Raw genomic sequence first — 18,843 nt, 5'->3', positions numbered from 1 at the left:
TTGCGTTTTCGAAGAAAAGGCTATAAGAATCCTATTAGCGTTTGGAATGAAAAGCGCAAGAAAAAGCGTACGCTCTCTACCGATTTAAGTGTGAACTGCAGTCATTCTTATTTAGGACGCTTATGCAATCCTGGATTTCCCGAGTCCTCTGATTGGTTCCCCGCATGACCTGATCCTTCGGCTGATGAAATGGACCAATCGCAGCGCCCGACATACCGGGTGCGGGTTTTGATGCAATCTTGTCAGTCGGCGAACCCAGTTCTACCTATATTTATAAAATAACCGCATACTTTCGAGACGTTACAGTGCAATAATCATGGACACCAACGATTCCGTGATCACCACAGTTCGGCTGATGGCCGACTACATGCCCGATAACCCTCTGAGCGGGCCGTTCGAGGCGAGTTGGCGGTACATGACGGCCCACTACACCGAGTTCCAGATCGCAACCTGGGGGTCACTCCTCGTTCATGAGGTAACGTTAGGATAGATCTCTCTTGGTAACTTAATACCTGATTATCATTAGGTAAAAATTAGTTAGATGGTTAATATATATGGCTATGAAACATTTCATACAAAAAAGGGGAGCTTCTATGTAATATGAAATGTAAATACACCTGATATTATTATAAATCCAGTCTGGTAGTAACGTTATAAACGTAGTGTTCATCAAAACTTGATAATTTGAAAGATCTGAAAAAGCGAGCAAGGAGACAGACTTCATAGTTTATAGTATTTATAAACACTAAAAGAGTGTGTATTGAAGAAATTATCAAATTACAGAAGCCTTTCATAGGTACAGAATAGAAATAAAACGGTCGACATCGATGGGAATTATAGATTCTGAAGTCAAAGATGTAAAACCATATGACAGATTGCTGTAATTCTAGCCGTGAAACTAACGACTAACGAAGGGTGTTTTTGCTTGATATGTAATATCAAGCAAAAACACTCGCAAAAACACTCTTCGTTAGTCACCACGGCTTCTGTAATTCAACTTTTTTGTGCGTCATTAGAAATAGCAATAGATAACCTTAGCATGGAGTTACCTGTATCATGTCGGGCAATTCGGAAGGTCTTCTATAAAACGAAACTGAATGAACCGTTGAATATCAATGACTAGCCATGGGGCAATAACTGCCAAGAAAGGCGTAGGAAATTCCCGTTCTCTTGACACAAACACCAGAAAGAGAAACGCAATTCGAATCCCGCATATTTTGAAGTGTATATACTTATGTTGTTGTTATTTTCTCGTAATATAAAGCAAAAAACATTAGAATATAGAGTGTGTATGTAATTTTGGCTCTTGCCTATCAAGCTCATTTCTGGGCGTCTTTTTGTTTGCGTAATTTTTCACCGGCGGTCTCTTCATAGTGCAGTAGTCTATACATTGTGTAACCTAAAAGACATGATCCAAGAAACCTTCACATCTGCTTGGAGATCACAGACGGGTCTCACTACGCCGCCGTCCATTGGATCATAAGTATGAGTCGATGTGACGTCATGAGGTGGTCTTGGCAGGTTGTATAAATTAAAAGATAACGAAATGCAAGATGGGTGATAATGATAACAAAATGACACCTTTGCAATAAGAGAAAAAAAGACAGTAAAGGATTTGTACAAGTTTACGAGGAAACACTGCTAGTATTACGCTGATGTTGGTAAACTGAAACTGACTTCTTTATCGACATGAAAATGGAGGTATAGTTTTTGGCGTGTCTGTCTGTGTGTGTGTCTGATTGCGTGTGTTTCCAGATTTTGTAGTCAGCATTTAAATACTCAAAAATCTCTTGATGCATTGCCATGATATTTGAGGGGTGGGTAGGTATTTGAAAGACAAAAACCAAGGTCGATTTTATTTAGAAAAGCTTTCCAAGAATGAAACGTATCGCATTTTGTCAGCGCTTTATGGTAAACGTTATGGGAAATCATGACCGTTGGGTGTCTTCTCTCCTCCACAGTTGCTGTACTTCCTGATCTGCCTACCAGGCTTCATTTTCCAGTTCCTGCCCTTCATGCAGAAATACAAGATCCAAAACGTAAGTGATAATTTATATAGTCTTTGAGTCAGTGTACAGGTCGACTTAGTGGGTCTTGCACATTTATTTAGCCCACCCATAATGAGGGCCGTTAGACCAAGTTATTTAGACTAACTCAGTTGCAAAGAACAAAGAGGTTAATCGAGCATTGATGACGCCTCGTACTTAACTACGCAATATTTAATCGTAAGTTTCTTCGAATATCATGAAAATGTGATAAAAACTATTTTAATGACTTTTATGTTACTAGTTTCGTGCCATGATATATATCGTGAATAAACGTGATACCAACAATGTCAATGCCACGATTGTTTCCTACAGGACAAGCCGGAAACGTGGGCCGGACAGTTGCAGTGTCTGAAGGTCATCATGTTCAACCACTTCTTCATCCAACTCCCGCTGATGTGCGGCACCTACCACTTCACGCAGTGGTTCGGGATTCCGTACGGCTACGACTCCATGCCACCATGGTAACGTGTCTGTTTGTTTTTTTGTTTATCTCCATGAAAAATGGAGATATATGTTTTTGGCGTGTCTGTGTGTGTGTGTGTTTGTGTTTCCGGACTATTGTAAGCAGCATAACTCAAGAACCTCTGGATGGATTACGATGATATTTGGTATGTGGGCGGGTGTTGTGAGGCCGAAATTCAAGGTCAATTTTGGACCCCCTGGTATGTGACCTTGGTACTGCAGCAGAACTTCCGTTTTTGTATCTTTTGACCTGGACGTGCTGTGGTCTTGATTTTTGGGTGGCAGATAGCTTGTGATGTAACTAAGAAATGGTATAGGTTTGGGCTCCCTAGCAGCTTGCTCTGGAACTGCAGGGGCGTTATTGTGAAAATCTTCTAAGGAGAATAACTGAACAAAGGGACAACGGATTTCCATGATATTTAGTATGCAGGTAGCTTAGACAGAGATGTACACAATGAAGTGCAAATTATGCTAATTGGGAATTAATTTGCATAGATAATGAGGAAAATCTATATTTGCAGTGTTTTCCATTATAAGACTCAAATACATGTAACATATGTAGTTTATGGAAAGTGGATCATCAACAGATACCAATTATGCAAATAAATTCCTTATTTGCATAATTAATGCAAAAACACCAAAATTCATCAAATTGGGAAATTATAGGACTGTCAATATTGCAACATGTGTAAGTAAGATAAATGTGTTTATGATTAAGCATATATTATGTAAATGTGTAAGTCATTTGCATAAATAGAATTGTTCATGGAGATATGAGGTCGCGGAACTCTTGTTTATTTCTGTTTACCCTCAGTTTTTACGCTTTAGATGTACTTTTAATAGATAGTCTCATTAAGATAATGACCTGCGACGATATTCAAACTACTGTTGTTTTTTTCTGTACTGTAGGGCGTTTTGGTATTGACCTTTAGTGACCTGTAGTACGTTTCAGCATCTGTCCGTTCTTTAGGTCACTGACCTACAGGGCGGTAAGGGTTTCCACGACCATAAGAATTATTGGCCTGGGATACAGAGCGTTTTAAACCTAAGCGGCATTGTTCAAGCTGTCCATAGATCAAAGCACCAATTCTATTCTTCTTTATTATCATTTACAGCGAATAGCAGCTAAAGAAAAAGTGTTATTTAGATAACACGCTATTTCTGTTTGCATATTAAATCACCGGGTATGATATAAAGAGAAGACAAGCCCGAGCTACTTTGCCCAAATATTTCGCCTGAATTTCGATGTCAACAGTGAGTACAAGTACAAAAGGCTCCGTATAAAAATTCAAAGTTTATTGCAAACACATGCCTGATCGAGGGCTAATTGCAAGTACAAGCAACACATATGATAATGATATGATAAATACAATGTGCAATGATATCAAGGGCTACATCCAATATTATGCTACATTCTGAAATCTACAAGGTGCTATAACGTTATTTGTGGGGTTTGACTTCTCGTTTTGACCACCTCGATGTTGTCCTTTTGTTTGCAGGTACATGTTGTGCCTGCAGGTGTTCTGCTGCGCGGTGGTTGAGGACTTGTGGCACTACGTTCTGCACCGCATCATGCACCACCGCAGGTACTACAAGTACGTGCACAAGGTGCACCACCACTTCCAGGTCAGTCAAGTCTGTTCTGCTTTTTCTTGAGTTTTTCTTTCTTTTTTGTTTGGTTGTCGTAGAATGCCCAACTTTAATTTTCTCCGATTCTTGAAAAGCTTAAACAAAGGCTTTGATTTGACTTTACTCACTCGTAACACGTGAAATTGCGGACAGTACGAGTGCCTGTCTGTCTGTTTGTTTGTTTGTTTTTATTGCATATATGCCCGGTAAACTTTTCATCTGCAATGATATGTTCCATTGATTTCGTTGGAGAGTTGCACTTCAGGCAGGACTTGAAAAGTGTCTTATTTTCCAGGTGCCGTTCGGAGCTACGGCGGAGTACGCCCATCCGGTGGAGACAGTCGGTAGGTCCTATATTTCTGCTATACTTGGTCAACAGGAAAGTAAACACAAATAAATTGAATTCTTGATACTGTGAATCGAGCAATATTCGCGGCTGTTTTATATCCGTGATTTTCATGTGCTCTGTCTTGTATGTATTGCGTTACTATGGTTATTACAGCCGCTGATGCCTCCTTTTACTATTGCGCGCGCGAATTTAGATCAATTCTTTTATTGTATTTTGTCTTATATGTTTATTTTCTTTGTTTCCCTGTGCAGTTTTAGGGACTGGGTTCTTCCTGGGGATCCTGATGTTCTGTACGCACATGGTGCAGATGTGGGCCTGGGTTGCCGTGCGGCTGATCGAGACCATAGACGTCCACAGCGGGTACGACCTGCCCTTCAACCCGCTTCACCTCATCCCCTTCTACGGAGGTGAGTACCGATGCGACTCGCGCTGTAGGCTTTAAGGGCCCGGTCGCATTCGTCTTACGATCGTCGTACCATCGCAACATGAGGGTATACTCCGGACAGTTGTGCTATGTGTCGATTCAGATGCCTTGTTACTGAAAAGGCTGTCTTAAATTCTTGACGGGGTTTGGTTCTGTCACTCACAGCCTGCTTGAAAATTCTATGACAGCAAGATCGTAAAGGACGGCCTACTACGAATGTGACCGCGCCGTTATTCTACATATACGATATAACGTTTTAGAATGATATCTTTATTTGTAGGTAAAACTTTTAAAAGCTTTCTTGCCAGTAGAAAATACACATTCAAACTTTTCGCCCAAGAACCTTTATTCAATCGAGATAGGGGCCAATATAGTCTTCGGTTGACCTTTGCTGTGTCAGTAGTGGGTACGTCATCCTTCGTGACGAGGGCCGAAATATCAATCATAAATTTATTTTGTTGACGTTAACGTTATTTGGCGTTAAAATGAAAGCTTTAAGTCCCTCTATATGAAAGCTGATATATTCGGTATTGTTTCCGCCAGGCGCCAAGTTCCACGACTTCCACCACATGAACTTCACCGGGAACTACTCCTCCACCTTCACCTGGTGGGACAAGCTGTTCGGCACCGACCGGCAGTACAAGGACTTCCAGAAAAAGGTCGCCGCCAGGGAGGGGGCAAAGAAACAGGAGTAGCCTGTAGTACCGCAGTATGGCGCGCGGTGGTGTTGTAGAAGTAGCCTCTACCTACTCTCCAAGCAGAGGAGGGGTTCCGGCTGGTTTTGACGTGTTTTTAGGCGTTCTTGTCGGGCTTTCTACTTTGTCATGCTGTTTTTTTTTGTGTGGTTGGTGATACAAAAAAAAAACATGACAAAATAGAAAGCCCAACAAAAACACCTAAGGCCATACCATCTTAATTTTATGGATGACATCCTCTGGAGTCCCCAAAACTAATGCGAGAGGGCGAAAAAAAAAATCTAGCAACAAAAAAAAAAGATGATAAACCGGAGGACTACATTGCTGGTATTGCGAATTAAACCACAGAACACAGTGTAACAAACAAACAAGTCTTTATTTGTTGGCATTAGCTCATATTAAAGTGCTTTTAACATGGATGATGCCTGGTTTAAAGACCCATATGTAACATTTGGCCGTTCAAAGAAAAAAAAATGTGTTCGGCTGTGTACACAACATCACGCCTTCAGTCAGAGCAAAACATCAAACTCTGTAGGCAACCCGGCTAGAGATAATATCATTCAGTTTAATACAGACATGTACAATGATAGGTATTGTCATATCATGAACAAAATACTACTGGGCTCATGAGGGGCGGCGCCCTCTTCAAATCGCTCCTAGTCACATACATAACAATTGTGTTGGACAATGTGAGTGTATATAGTGTATTACGACAAGCCGGCTCAATGCTGCCCCTTTGCGGCAATATGAGTCTGCAAGTTTCGGAGCCTCTTCGGAGGTGATTTTTTTTTTTTTTTGGAGAACAGGCGAAAATCAATGCGCGCGCGGATGTCATCCATAAGATTAAGCTGGTGTGGCCTAAAAACAGATCAAAAACCACCCGGACCCACTCCTCTGCTTGGAGAGTACTCTGCCAGGCTTCAGAGGCGGCTGGAAAGATAGACAGATAACATGAGGAGTTAGTCAGCTATAGGAGAACAGTTTCAGAGCGGCAAACTGTAACGTTACCCCTATAGCGGACTAACACCTCATGTTATCTGTCTATTTGGTCAATTTCTACTCTTTTCACCGCCTCTGGAGTCTGGCTAGCCTCTACCAGGCTCCGCGGGATGGCTGGAAAATAGTAGAAATTGGCTTAATAGAGTGAATAGTGTGCCAAGGGAGTTAGCTACGGAGAGAGGGTCCAATCTGCATCGAAATGGAACCTTACTGTATAGCGGACCTACCCTGTATAGCGAAGTACCGTGGCTGATTTCTACTATTTTCCCAACGATAGGACGGAGCCTGGTAGAGGATAGAGTCTGGCAGAGGCTATCTTAGAAGAACGATTTCCATGTAAGAATATGTCATGTTCATCATGTTGTCAAAGAAATGCGAAGATGTACGCACACTGACATCGATTTAGTGATCCCTTCTTCGATCACAGCAAGGTGTTCGTCACTTGCAAGAAAGGTACCCATCCAAAAATATAATACTGTAGTACTAAAATGAAATGTGTAAATGTACAAAAACTGACCTAACTTTAGATCTGGTAGGTTCTTTGTGACTTTCCAAGTTGATGCCACTGTGGTATTTATGATGAAGACGAAGTTGTAGTATTTACAGTAGCCTGTGTGCAAAAACTATTGTCTTAAAAACAATCTGAAAATGAATATAAATAGACCGAGTCTGACTAATAGTAAATGGTAATAAAACACTTAGTATTGATTATATATTTCCAGTCCTTGAAGTTTAACGTCTGTACCTATGGTGTGATGATATAATTTGCAGAAAACTGTTTTCAATCTATCGTTATTTACGTTACATTTCTATGTATATCAACAAGAATTGTAACGTTTTGTAATACAGTGGTCTGTATGGCGATAAGCTGCTTTGAACTACATGTACTCGCAATTTGACATCACATCTAACTTACATGAAATAAAGTTTACAAGCAAAAATACAATGACTACACTTATTCCACAGTACATATTCTTCTTACTTCAGGAATGGTATATTTGTCCGAGTGTTTGTTGGTTGTGATGAACTCTTGTCAAAACGAAAAAGGGAAACGATGCCAGTTTGTTATATTGTAGCCATACTCGTGGATATAATGAATAGATGACAACGTATAACTAATTGTAACAGACTGAAAGAATATTCTATGGTCTGGTGTAAAGATGTTTATCATACAAGCAGATCAACAGCTGCGCAAATGGTCAAAGTCAGTGTAAAGGAAAGTAGATGCGTTACACATTTATGTGACCAAGAAGGGAACGAAAAGTACGATTCAAAAAACTAATGTAAACAAAAAGAATCAAAAGCATAATTTGTGTATATTTCTTGACACACACATTTATTTTCCCGCAAACAGCCCGGCCGGGCCCCGGTTTGGAAATGTGTCATTTGAACGCAAATGGGAAAAAGTCTGCTACCGGACGCCCTAGCTCTACCGGTTCATATGAACACTGCATCAATGTACACAAAAGGATATTTATACCGCGAACGTGCCATGATTGGCTCCCGTCGTGGCCTGATTCTCTCGGGTCAAAAGTCCGTCGACAGTCCGACCTCTGACCAGTCCTGCTTTGACAGCCCTCTCCTATTGTCAGTCTCAAGCCGTCTGCGTCCAACATATTCCCTTAAGTTAAAACACCGGAAAAATGGATGTCAACGATACTTTGATCACCACCGTCCGGCTTGTAGCCGACTACGTGCCGCAGAATCCGTTAAGCGGGCCGTTCGAGGAGAGCTGGCGGTCCATGACCGAGCACTACACCGAGTACCAGATCGCTACATGGGGGTCCCTGTTTTTTCATGAGGTAAGGCCCGCTTTGGGTTTTACATTTTAACACTAGTAGACATACTAGACAATGGTTACTGTTGCAAGGTGGTCTTTGCTGAAGTACTAGTATGTTTGGGGTTTGCGGAAAAAGCTGTCCCTGTCTACCTGGCCTGTCTACCCTGGCTATCTACCCTTTTTGGACCCCAAGGGCATGCATGGGGGTTTTGCATCTGATTGAATTTTCTTGAGGAAAACCTTGGTCAGTGGCAATCCCAGCTGTGGGTGGCCTGGATCATACTGTTGGAGGATAGGGACAGTTATGAGCAACTCCACCAACACTGGAAGAAAATCTACTATTGATAAACAGACATCTAAGTATGCAATAAAATGCACTAGGATTGTTACACTAGATAGAAGAGGTGTGTTGGGGTGCAGGATAAACGAAGAAAACTGATAGGATGGTTTGCCAGAGCAGCAGCTGCGAAAGATTTCGTCAGTATCTGAGCTACAGTAACCCCCAGGAGTGTCAGACATCTGTTGTGAGTTTAGCAGTTGTTTTAAACAAAGGTCCTATTGTTGTCTGGCTCATCCTACCAGTTTCCTTTGCTTCCTTGTACTAGTATTACTTTCTACTCCAATTTTGTTTAACATTTCAGGAACATTTTATTGTATACATGTACTTGGAACTTTTTTCCACTCTTGGTGGAATTGCTTTACCAGCTTCACCCACACCCCCGCCCCAACCCAATAGGCATTGTCTTCCATCCAGCTCACACACATCTGGAATTGCATTGACCCAGTTTTTCCTCAATGAAATTCCAGTAAAGCCCAAACCCCCATGCATACCCTTGGGGCCAAAAAAAGGTAGACAGCCAGGGTAGACAGGCCAGGTAGACAGGGCCAGCTTTTTCCGCAATCCCGTATGTTTGAATATTTTGACGCCTTTCATGCATAAAATCATATTATAAGTTGGAGGGACAAGATCTTGTCCCCTGTAACGTTACACCTGTTCTTAATCTTTTAGCCCTGTGACACCTGATGGCAATAATTGCTGACAAAGGCCCCTCGTCCCAAATGTTAAGAAGATAACGCAGGTTTTATTATTTGCGATTTGAAATACCTTGGTGTAACGTTTGGGGATTTGGGCCTGATGTCACAGTAGTTATATTTGGACAGTCAGGTCGGGATTATATACATGTAATCACATTCATAACTGCTGTTCGATAGTCTTCAGCTATGAATTGATTTTTCTCAAATTATAATGAACGTTTGACAATGTTCGTATTGAATCGGAATGGCAAGTTGATTTATGATGCTAGGATTTGAAGTATTGTGGTCAACCACAGTGTTTATTTTACGTAATGTGTATCCAGTTGTGTACATAGTCACTAGCGATTTGGGATCTTTGTACCGTTCTATGGGTCACTTTTGTACCGTTCTGCAGGTCACTGACCTCATGACAGAAAAACCAGTAAAAGAAACTTTACTCTGCTTTAGTGATAAGAATTTGGTCCATTTTTTTCACAGATGACCTACTTTCTGATCTGCCTTCCTGGGTTTCTCTACCAGTTTCTTCCTTTCATGCAGAAATACAAGATCCAACAGGTAATGTATAAGATAAAACCACTACATGTACTATCCCAATACATATACAACTGTTGTTGCATATCCTTACTGTTAACAAAGGAAATCTGTTTTGTTTTTCTACTTTTGTAATCTTATAACAGCAATTTTTGGACTGTTTTTCAGTGAATTTTACATTAATTGTTTTACCCCATGATGGTATCAGTTTTAAAAGGCATATGATATGACATGTAGTGTATTAGTGTACATGAAAGAGTGAGTGAGAGAGGAAAGAGAGAACGTGTGTGTGTGTGTGAGTGAGAGAGGGAGGCAAAGACAGCATGAGGGAGGGAGAGAGAGAGAGAGAGGGGGAGGAAGAAAAATGATTTAACAATTTATAAGAAATGATTTATTTTCCTCCAGACCAAGCCTGAGACGTGGGAAGCCCAGCTGCAGTGCTTCAAGCTGCTGATGTTCAGCCACTTCTTCATCCAGATGCCGCTGATGTGTGGAACCTACCACTTCACGCAGTGGTTCAACATCCCCTATGACTACGACTCTATCCCACCATGGTAGGCTTTCTTTTTTTGCTGGTGATTCATTTACTCACTCACTCACTCACTCACTCACTCACTCACTCACTCACTCACTCACTCACTCACTCACTCATCCATTCATTTGTTCATGCACCTGCTTCCATCTATTATTCTACTCATCCTCCCATCCATCCGTCCATTTGTCTGTCCATTCATCTGTCCATCCATCCATCCATCCATCTATCCATCCATCCATCCATCCATCCATCCATCCATCCATCCATCCATTCTCCATACAACAGTAAAGTTTTCCACTGAAAAGCGGTGCCATGCCACTGATATTCCACATTCACAATCAGTTGTTTTATTTTTGTACATAAAAAACTTTTTAAGACAAGGAATTGCTTCTTATGAAAACACCTTTGTTCTCCCAGGTATGTCCTAGGCCTGCAGATATTTGGGTGTTTTGTAGTTGAAGACGTCTGGCACTACTTCCTCCACCGAGTTCTGCACCATAAGAACTACTACAAGTATGTGCACAAGGTGCACCATAACTTCCAGGTATGTACTATATAAACTGCTGTAAATCATTTATTCTTGTGGGAAGTTAATTTCAGAGTAGAAGAGAAAATGAGATTTTCAGTGTTTTACGGTCACACTTGAAATGATTATGCATACATTCTCAGTGGATGACCATTACTTAATTTTTAGAATTACACATGAAAATATTGAACAATATAGTCTTTATATTCCTGTACCTGAATAACCCCATCCTCCTTGGCTGGACTGTACTGTACGGTGGCATAGACTAATGCCTTGTATCGCAAGGCATCAAGTGTATGCCGCCGTACAGCCCTCTATAGGAGGATGGAGGATGGAGTGACGCTGTCATAAAACGTTTTTTCATCTCTTGCTATCGTATAGGCCCCATTTGGAGCAGTGGCGGAGTATGCCCACCCAGTGGAGACTTTGGGTGAGTAATGTTAATTCTTTTCTCTTAACGATAATGCAATGTCGTGGTTGGAGTGGGAAAGAGGCTTTCACAGTGTTTAAAGTTCGCAGCTGAAAAATTTCTGTAGTACAGTAGAAATACATTGGAAACACATATTTTCAGTGCCATTAATTTGCAGTGAAGAGATCATGTATCTTGTACCTTTTGACTATCTTTTGAACATAATATACTAGTAAGTGAATGCACATTTGGTGTCATAAATGTTACATGAAGGCAATCATAACCTTAAGAAAAAAGTTCTTAATTTTTTTGCCCTTTGTGCATTTTCCCAGTGCTAGGGACAGGGTTCTTCCTGGGCATCCTTTTCTTCTGTACCCACTTTGTTCAGATGTGGGTGTGGGGGCTGTTCCGTCTGCTGGAGACCATAGATGTGCACAGTGGGTACGACATCCCCTACAACCCAATGCACCTCCTGCCCTGCTATACAGGTACATGTAATAATTGTTGTAGGAAGGATGTACCTATGTACATGTATATATGAATAGATACATGAATGGATGGATGCATGGAAACCATAGACGTGCACAGTGGGTACGACATACCCTACAACCCGATGCACCTCCTGCCATGCTATACAGGTATGTGTAATTATGGTTGTAGGAAGGATGTATATATTTACGACTGTAGTCACTGTTCGTACGTATATATGAATGCATGTATGGAAGCCATAGATGTGCAGAGTGGGTACGACATCCCGTACAACCCAATGCACCTCCTGCCATGCTATACAGGTACATGTAATGATTGTTGTAGAAAGGGTGTATATATTTTGCGACTGTAGTCACTGTACCTACGTACATATGAATGGATGCATGGAAACCATAGATGTGCAGAGTGGATACGACATCCCATACAACCCAATGCACCTACTGCCCTGCTATACAGGTGATTATCGTTATAGGAAGGATGTAATACATATGTTTATGACTGTATGTATAATAGAGATATGAATGGATGTATGGACACCATAGACGTGCACAGTGGGTACGACATCCCGTACAACCCAATGCACCTCCTGCCATGCTATACAGGTAATTATCGTTATAGGAAGGATGTAATACACATGTTTATGACTGTGCGTATGAATATAGGAATGGATGTATGGACATCATACCAATAGATGTGCAGAGTGGATATGACATCCCCTATAACCCAATACACCTCCTGCCTTGCTATACAGGTATTTATCGTTATAGGAGGGATGTTTATATCTATGGCTGTTTGTATGTATGTAGAGATAGATACATGTACTGTACATGGATGGATGGATAAAGGGAGGAATGGATGGATGTATAAAGCAATGATTGAATAGATGGATGGATAGATGGAGGAATGGATGGATGAGTTGATATATGGATAAAGGAATGGATGATCGAATGGATGATTGTACATATATGCACATGTACGTATAAGTGATGCCTTGATTTGACTATAGCGTTATATGACCCCATATAAAGGACACACACTAGCAATTACATTATGGTACAGTGCCCTAAACACTATAGTAAGACCACCTGTTTTATCATGCTATTAAACATGTATGATACGTTTTCCACCAGGCGCACGCTTCCACGACTTTCACCACATGAACTTCAACGGGAACTACGCCCCGACCTTCAGATGGTGGGACAAACTGTTCGGCACCGACTGGCAGTACAAGGATTTCTGCAACAAGCAGGCTACTAAAGACGGACTGAAGAAGGACTAAGAAAAATCTAAGGAGTTATGCAGCAAGCAGGCTACTACGGATGGATTGAAGAAGGACTAGGAACAACCTACTGTAAATGCAGAAATGTTCGTGTTGGTTTTAAGTTTGTGGTTTTTGCTCTGTTCATTTCACCGCAAACTGAAAGCCACCTCTAACATTTTTGTCCAATACTGTAGCAGTATGGGACTAGCGCAGCCACAAACTTTAAACCACAGCAAACACTCCATTCTCGCCTTAGCGCGAAATGAAAAACACATGAACTTAAATGCATTTACAGTACTGCGCAAATCTCTTCATTTGTAATTAAGGATCAGCGGCACGATCACGATCTTCTTCACCAACCTCTGCTTGGAGAGTAGCAAATTTCCTGTCTGCAAGAGGCATGCTTTTTAGTATTCTAGTACTGGATACTACTACTACCACTACTGTAGTTAAAATCTGTGCTAAGCGGAATAAAATGTTAACAATGTCATCCAAGACAGCTGACTTTAAATTGCTTGGTCGTATTTTCATGGAGATATTAATGCACTCTGAACATGTTCTGAATATATGAATAGGATGCAACAAAATTATTATGAATGACTTTAGGAGATCCATAGCTCTGGATTCAAAACTAAAAAAATAGGAGTAAAATCAGTAAAATCTAACACATATACAAAACTACTTGTTAACTGTCATTATCATATGAAGTTTCTAGCTGATAAAAATCAAGCACTATATAACCAACAAGCAATGCAACAGGGCATTATATGAAGTATAAAATGCATCAAAATATATAGTGAAGTTATTAAAACGATACTACGGTAATGTCAATGTCTACGAAATGACTCGGAATGTGGTTTCATGTTATTGATGTATGTAAGAAATAAGAATGACTTCTCTGACAAAATGATACTTGTGATATGAGGAAAATGTCTTTCACTAGGTATTACTATTACCTGTATCTGTATAGCCCTTTTGGCGTAACACACCAGTTTATAAGTACTGAGTCCATAATATTCTTAAGACTTGAAGTAATGCTATAGAGAAAACGTAAGAAATAAATCAAGTGAAAACAACTTCAACATGACAAGATGTTTGCTTGGTTCTGTGTTTAATATACGGCAAGATCTACAACACAGTCAACAAATGTGTCCAGCAGTTTTTGATAATCACTCAACCTTTTCCATACATGCTGTAAATCTTGAAATGTTTGCAGTGGTTTTATTTTCATCGTTTTTCAAAGTCACCTGTCCAGCAAATTCATAAATACACCATAAATATGTGTTTCTAATGTATCACTTCTGTACTATAGAACTGTTTTAACTACAAACCTAATACACCACGAAAACCTCCTTCTTGATTCTACTGCAAAATTAATTCCCCCTGCAAAAACAAATGAAACTACAGTATTTTTACAGCAGATTACATATACTTCTCAATTTCGTAATACTACCTTTGAAATTCATACTTACTTCCTCATACACAACACAATGTTTATTTGATACAACATTATCAAAGTTCATAATTTCATCTTTTAAAGAAAAGACTTTTGTAAAATGTGTACATCAACATAGAATCATCACAATCATGAACTGCTGCTATGATATCTATAGACATTAAGACATTATCATTCATTCTACTACACTTTTTTGGAATATCCCTTTCTTTTGTTAGTCTACACCTTATAGTGACTTCTATTACAACTACTTGACATCCAAGGTTCCAAGGACAACATTACAAGTAGGACAGCGAAAATCTTAAGACCATCAAAGGAATGTCTGCAATCTCTTCACCGGAAGTCTTCTGGGTTAAACATACCCTGAAAGACAGAGAAAAAGATGTTATGAAGTTCAGATGGTGTTCATTAATTGTGCACATAATGACTTCAAACCACCATATATAGGTCATGTTTGCTTTCATTTGTTTGAACCAGTTGACCAACATTTCTGAAAGCCACGGATATATATTAGCAAACATGCAGTGTAAATGTCAGACAAAATACAACTGAAATTCAAACAACACAATTTTGTTTACTTCTCTCACTTACCTTAAAGCACAAAATTTCTATCAATTATACGGTTTTGATTTGTGATTTTATTAGAATTGCAACAGTGCAATACACATGGGACACAGGCAGCTATTGTTGGTGTTGTGACCCACACATAATATACAGGCCCGTTTTTACACATGGGTTGAGTGAGGAAAGCCGTGTAAAGTGCCTTTTCCCAAGGGCACAACATTGGTGGCGTCCGGGGATTCGAACCAGGGACGTATTAGTTCAAGGATGGGCGGGCGAGTTTGTGGGGATATATCAGAGCCCCGCCTCCCGAGGAGGTTGTTGGCGTCCCGAGGGCGTAGCCCGAGGATGCCAACAAGCTCCGTGGGAGGCGGGCTCTGATATATCCTCACAAACAAGCCCGTCCATCCTTGAACTGATTTAGAGCACAGCCATCTGTCCGAAGCAAAGCTAAGCATACATATTGGGAAATAGTTTGACATATACACTGAAACAAACACAATATGCCAATATGAATGTTTGGGTTTGTGAGTCTCTTTTTCTTAGAATAATCCCCAGTCCACACGTGGTTTTACTTCTGTTGTTCAGTTGAGGTGACAGACAAGTACCAAGGAGTGACCATTATTTCCTCTCCCTTGAGGCAGAGGTGCTATAACCAACCTGGGATCTGGTCTCAGCCAATGGAGAGCCAGACTTTATGCTAGAGCACCTCTGCCTCAAGGGAGAGAGGTGCTCTAACTAACTTTGGCTGTGTATGTGGATTTCAAACAGCAAAATACCCGCTCCTGATTGGCTAAGGACAGATGGCTGTGCTCTAATGCTGGGTTTTGGACTGAAAACCCTGCTGTTACGCCACACGACGCCAGACGACGCCACAGAGTTAGGCAAAAGAATGAAGGTTAATCATAAGAAATTCTAGTCAAGTCTAGTGAAATTCAGTATCTTTATCTACAAAGACTACAAAGTTTAAGGAAGGTTTACCCTTGCCCGTCGTAGGATGGAGTCCTTGCTGGCGTCGTATGGATGATCTTTGGACGGAATCTCCAGTACGGCGGGAATGGGGTTTGTGTGAGCGTCTATCACATGACGGATCAACTCTGCTATCTGAAAAGGCATGGAAAATGCACATTGTTATCAAAAGATTTCTTATAGCATTACAGTACCCGGAGAACACTAAATCAAGTTAAAAATTGTAGTTCTACTAGCAGTAGTAAGGGTACATGATTATGCATTGTATCACTGTACACTATAAAATACAATACAATAGTTCTTTATTTAAGAACATAAAACACATCAGATTGCAGTATTGATCAAACAGGCTTAAACTACTGTAAATCTTCATGACACTGCGAAAATGCGTTTCTAATGTATTACTACTGTACTACAAAATTGTTTCGACCACAAACTTAAAGCACAGTGGAAACCTCCCTTACCTTTCTACCGAACGACCGAACATAAAAAGGAATTAATCTGCAGTAATAAGGACACTTACTGATGAAGGGAAGACTTACATTTTGGTTGATAAGGATGACAGCGACGTCAGGTCTCTGCAGGAAATTCTTGAAAGTCTCCTCAATTTCACTCACACTGGTGTCTGTAGGAAAGCAGGAAAAAGTCACCATAAATGTATCTGTATTTGTAAATTGTACTGCAATTTGCAGTCAGTTGATTCTGACTGAATTCTAAGCATAACACACCAGCTTTGCAGGCATGCGGCAACAACTGGTTATATCACATCAAACTGCCTGTCACACCTACCCTTTCCACATCCTAATCTAGGCATAGTTCAAAGTTATCTACAAGTAAGGATGCTCTAGCCTGATTGAATCACGCTTTAGTGGCCTGCCCAACATCCGTCACAGATCCTCTGACAAGCATAAAATTCTGAATGTACTTGCAAATAAAGAAATTGACTTGATTTCAGCCTACCTTTTTCCACTACCAGGAAGTTGGGCTTCCTTTCCTTGTTCATCTCCCCGATACCTCCCAGCAGAAACCCAGTACAGGTGTCCTATGTCATGGGGAAATACAATACACAGGTATGAATGATACAGCCTTATCTACCATTAATCTTAAAATGTTTGCTGTGTTTTTCTTTTCACAGTGACCTCAAACTGAGAAATCATTACAATATGAATATTAGAGTATGGATTTTTATTACTACTGCAGAACTCGAAAATTGTATCAACTGCGAACTGATGACACTGCGAGAACCTCTTCTCTACTCCAACCGCAAAATTAATAGATTAATAGTATTAAGGGTGGTGTAACGTTTAACATGTTCTAATGTCCAAGCAGATGTTAGAGGAAGGTCTTGTGACACCCAGAAAATGTTTAAATCAGTCCTTCCTCCTAATATTGGCTTGGAGATAAGGTCCCCCCCCCCCAGAATATTCATGCTTTAAAGTAAAGTTTTTATATGCCACAGACATGTAAACGTTATTTCTCTAAATTTCAGGCCTAGGTACAATGTAATGTGATGATGTCATGACTCATCATGTGACAAGCTAAAACCAAGGAGGTTATATGACGTCTATATAACCTCCTTGCTAAAACTATGCATAAGCTTAGGGGGAAAAAATCAACATTATTTTTTGGCAATAATATAATCCTGCAGTAGATGTCTCTACTTTCAAGTCTGAATATGTCTTAAATTTCTACCTTGACAATTGTGAACACGGAAGGTTTGGGAAGAAAAAAGGCGTGTATGTGTGAACAAGGAAAACAACCAAAAAATTTTGGTGACCTCGATCGTAAGCACAACATGTTCAATACAAAAATTTGACGTCCCCTGTGCAAAATTACCGCCAAAATTAGCCGTGGCGACTAACGAAGGGAGTTTTTGCTTGATATTGAAGGGAAAGTATATAATAATAATAATAATAATAATATCAGGTGTATTTGCAGCCAGTGCCACAGGCAGGTACCCAATGTGTAGGGTAATGAGGCTGTTTAACGTGTTCGAGGCACCTCCTCGAGCACGGGACCCCCGTTTTACGTCCCTCCCGGAAGACGATTTCGTGGAAAGCTTCGTGAGATATCAAGCAAAAACTCCCTTCGTTAGTCGCCACGGCTACGCCAAAATTTATCACAATATCTTCTACATGTCTTTAAGATTCAAACAACAATCATAAGGAGGAAAAGAAATGTACAGAAATCACTCACTTCATCGCCGATCACAGAGATCAGCTTCCCAGCCTTCATCATACGCGCCATCTTGGATTTAAGTGTCCTTCAGGGGTCAACCATTAATCTGAACCAAACATTCCATCGAGAAAATTTAACGTTTTGATAACTTACGGTTAAGTTATTGATATTACTATGGCTTTTTATGTATTTCTGTGGTTCATCAATCTATTTTGTAAGACATTATATCTTGTGTGAAGGTAATGAGGAACAAAAAGGCACCCTTGATAAATTTATTGGTCTTTCCCTAAGAAGCTTCCAATATTGTAGCAGGGATTGAAATTTTCCCTTATTTTCATATATGAATTTGAAATGTACATAAGACTTATTATATCCTTATTTATATTAATATTGTTACATATTATTTAAAACAAGTCAAGGCTACAGTAGTCATAAATGTTGTACTTTTATCATAGATAAATTATAATATATTTTGACCCCTATGTCAATGTGGAGCGTTCTAATATC

At 40.2% G+C, this 18,843-nt stretch overlaps 3 protein-coding genes across 3 annotated transcripts; 2 read left to right on the top strand and 1 right to left on the bottom strand.

Annotated features, from left to right (window-relative positions):
• Nucleotides 1–220: 220 nt before the first annotated feature.
• Nucleotides 221–5,716, top strand: LOC136446410 (methylsterol monooxygenase 1-like). Its single transcript, XM_066444763.1, has 7 exons — nt 221–475; nt 1,962–2,039; nt 2,361–2,509; nt 4,010–4,136; nt 4,435–4,483; nt 4,740–4,895; nt 5,456–5,716. Exons 1-7 carry the CDS (start codon nt 317–319, stop codon nt 5,605–5,607), a joined length of 870 nt encoding a protein of 289 aa, XP_066300860.1. The 5' UTR covers nt 221–316; the 3' UTR covers nt 5,608–5,716.
• Nucleotides 5,717–8,202: 2,486 nt separating this feature from the next.
• Nucleotides 8,203–13,243, top strand: LOC136446014 (methylsterol monooxygenase 1-like). The gene is made up of 7 exons (XM_066444282.1): nt 8,203–8,408; nt 9,899–9,976; nt 10,358–10,506; nt 10,905–11,031; nt 11,395–11,443; nt 11,755–11,910; nt 13,042–13,243. Exons 1-7 carry the CDS (start codon nt 8,250–8,252, stop codon nt 13,188–13,190), a joined length of 867 nt encoding a protein of 288 aa, XP_066300379.1. The 5' UTR covers nt 8,203–8,249; the 3' UTR covers nt 13,191–13,243.
• Nucleotides 13,244–14,848: 1,605 nt separating this feature from the next.
• LOC136446015 (V-type proton ATPase subunit F-like) lies at nt 14,849–18,487 on the bottom strand. The gene is made up of 5 exons (XM_066444283.1): nt 18,355–18,487; nt 17,119–17,200; nt 16,701–16,783; nt 16,171–16,293; nt 14,849–14,991 (listed from the first exon to the last, which is right to left on the bottom strand). Exons 1-5 carry the CDS (start codon nt 18,403–18,405, stop codon nt 14,962–14,964), a joined length of 369 nt encoding a protein of 122 aa, XP_066300380.1. The 5' UTR covers nt 18,406–18,487; the 3' UTR covers nt 14,849–14,961.
• Nucleotides 18,488–18,843: the final 356 nt, after the last annotated feature.

The sequence above is a fragment of the Branchiostoma lanceolatum genome, chromosome 12, assembly GCF_035083965.1.
Source record: "Branchiostoma lanceolatum isolate klBraLanc5 chromosome 12, klBraLanc5.hap2, whole genome shotgun sequence".
Lineage (NCBI taxonomy): Eukaryota > Metazoa > Chordata > Leptocardii > Amphioxiformes > Branchiostomatidae > Branchiostoma > Branchiostoma lanceolatum.
The sequence above is the reverse complement of the archived record's forward strand: the minus strand, read 5'-3'. Positions and strand labels throughout refer to the sequence as shown.

Bases quoted from the DNA above. Each gene is read 5' to 3' on its own strand.
- LOC136446410 (XM_066444763.1), top strand. From the start codon at position 317: ATGGACACCAACGATTCCGTGATCACCACAGTTCGGCTGATGGCCGAC. The intron at 2,040-2,360 runs GTAAGTGATAAT...TGTTTCCTACAG, and splicing joins AGAAATACAAGATCCAAAAC to GACAAGCCGGAAACGTGGGC. The intron at 4,484-4,739 runs GTAGGTCCTATA...TTCCCTGTGCAG, and splicing joins CCATCCGGTGGAGACAGTCG to TTTTAGGGACTGGGTTCTTC.
- LOC136446014 (XM_066444282.1), top strand. From the start codon at position 8,250: ATGGATGTCAACGATACTTTGATCACCACCGTCCGGCTTGTAGCCGAC. The intron at 8,409-9,898 runs GTAAGGCCCGCT...TTTTTTTCACAG, and splicing joins GGTCCCTGTTTTTTCATGAG to ATGACCTACTTTCTGATCTG. The intron at 9,977-10,357 runs GTAATGTATAAG...ATTTTCCTCCAG, and splicing joins AGAAATACAAGATCCAACAG to ACCAAGCCTGAGACGTGGGA.
- LOC136446015 (XM_066444283.1), bottom strand. From the start codon at position 18,405: ATGGCGCGTATGATGAAGGCTGGGAAGCTGATCTCTGTGATCGGCGAT. The intron at 16,294-16,700 runs GTAAGTCTTCCC...ATGCCTTTTCAG, and splicing joins TCATCCTTATCAACCAAAAT to ATAGCAGAGTTGATCCGTCA. The intron at 14,992-16,170 runs GTAAACCTTCCT...TCTGTCTTTCAG, and splicing joins CCATCCTACGACGGGCAAGG to GGTATGTTTAACCCAGAAGA.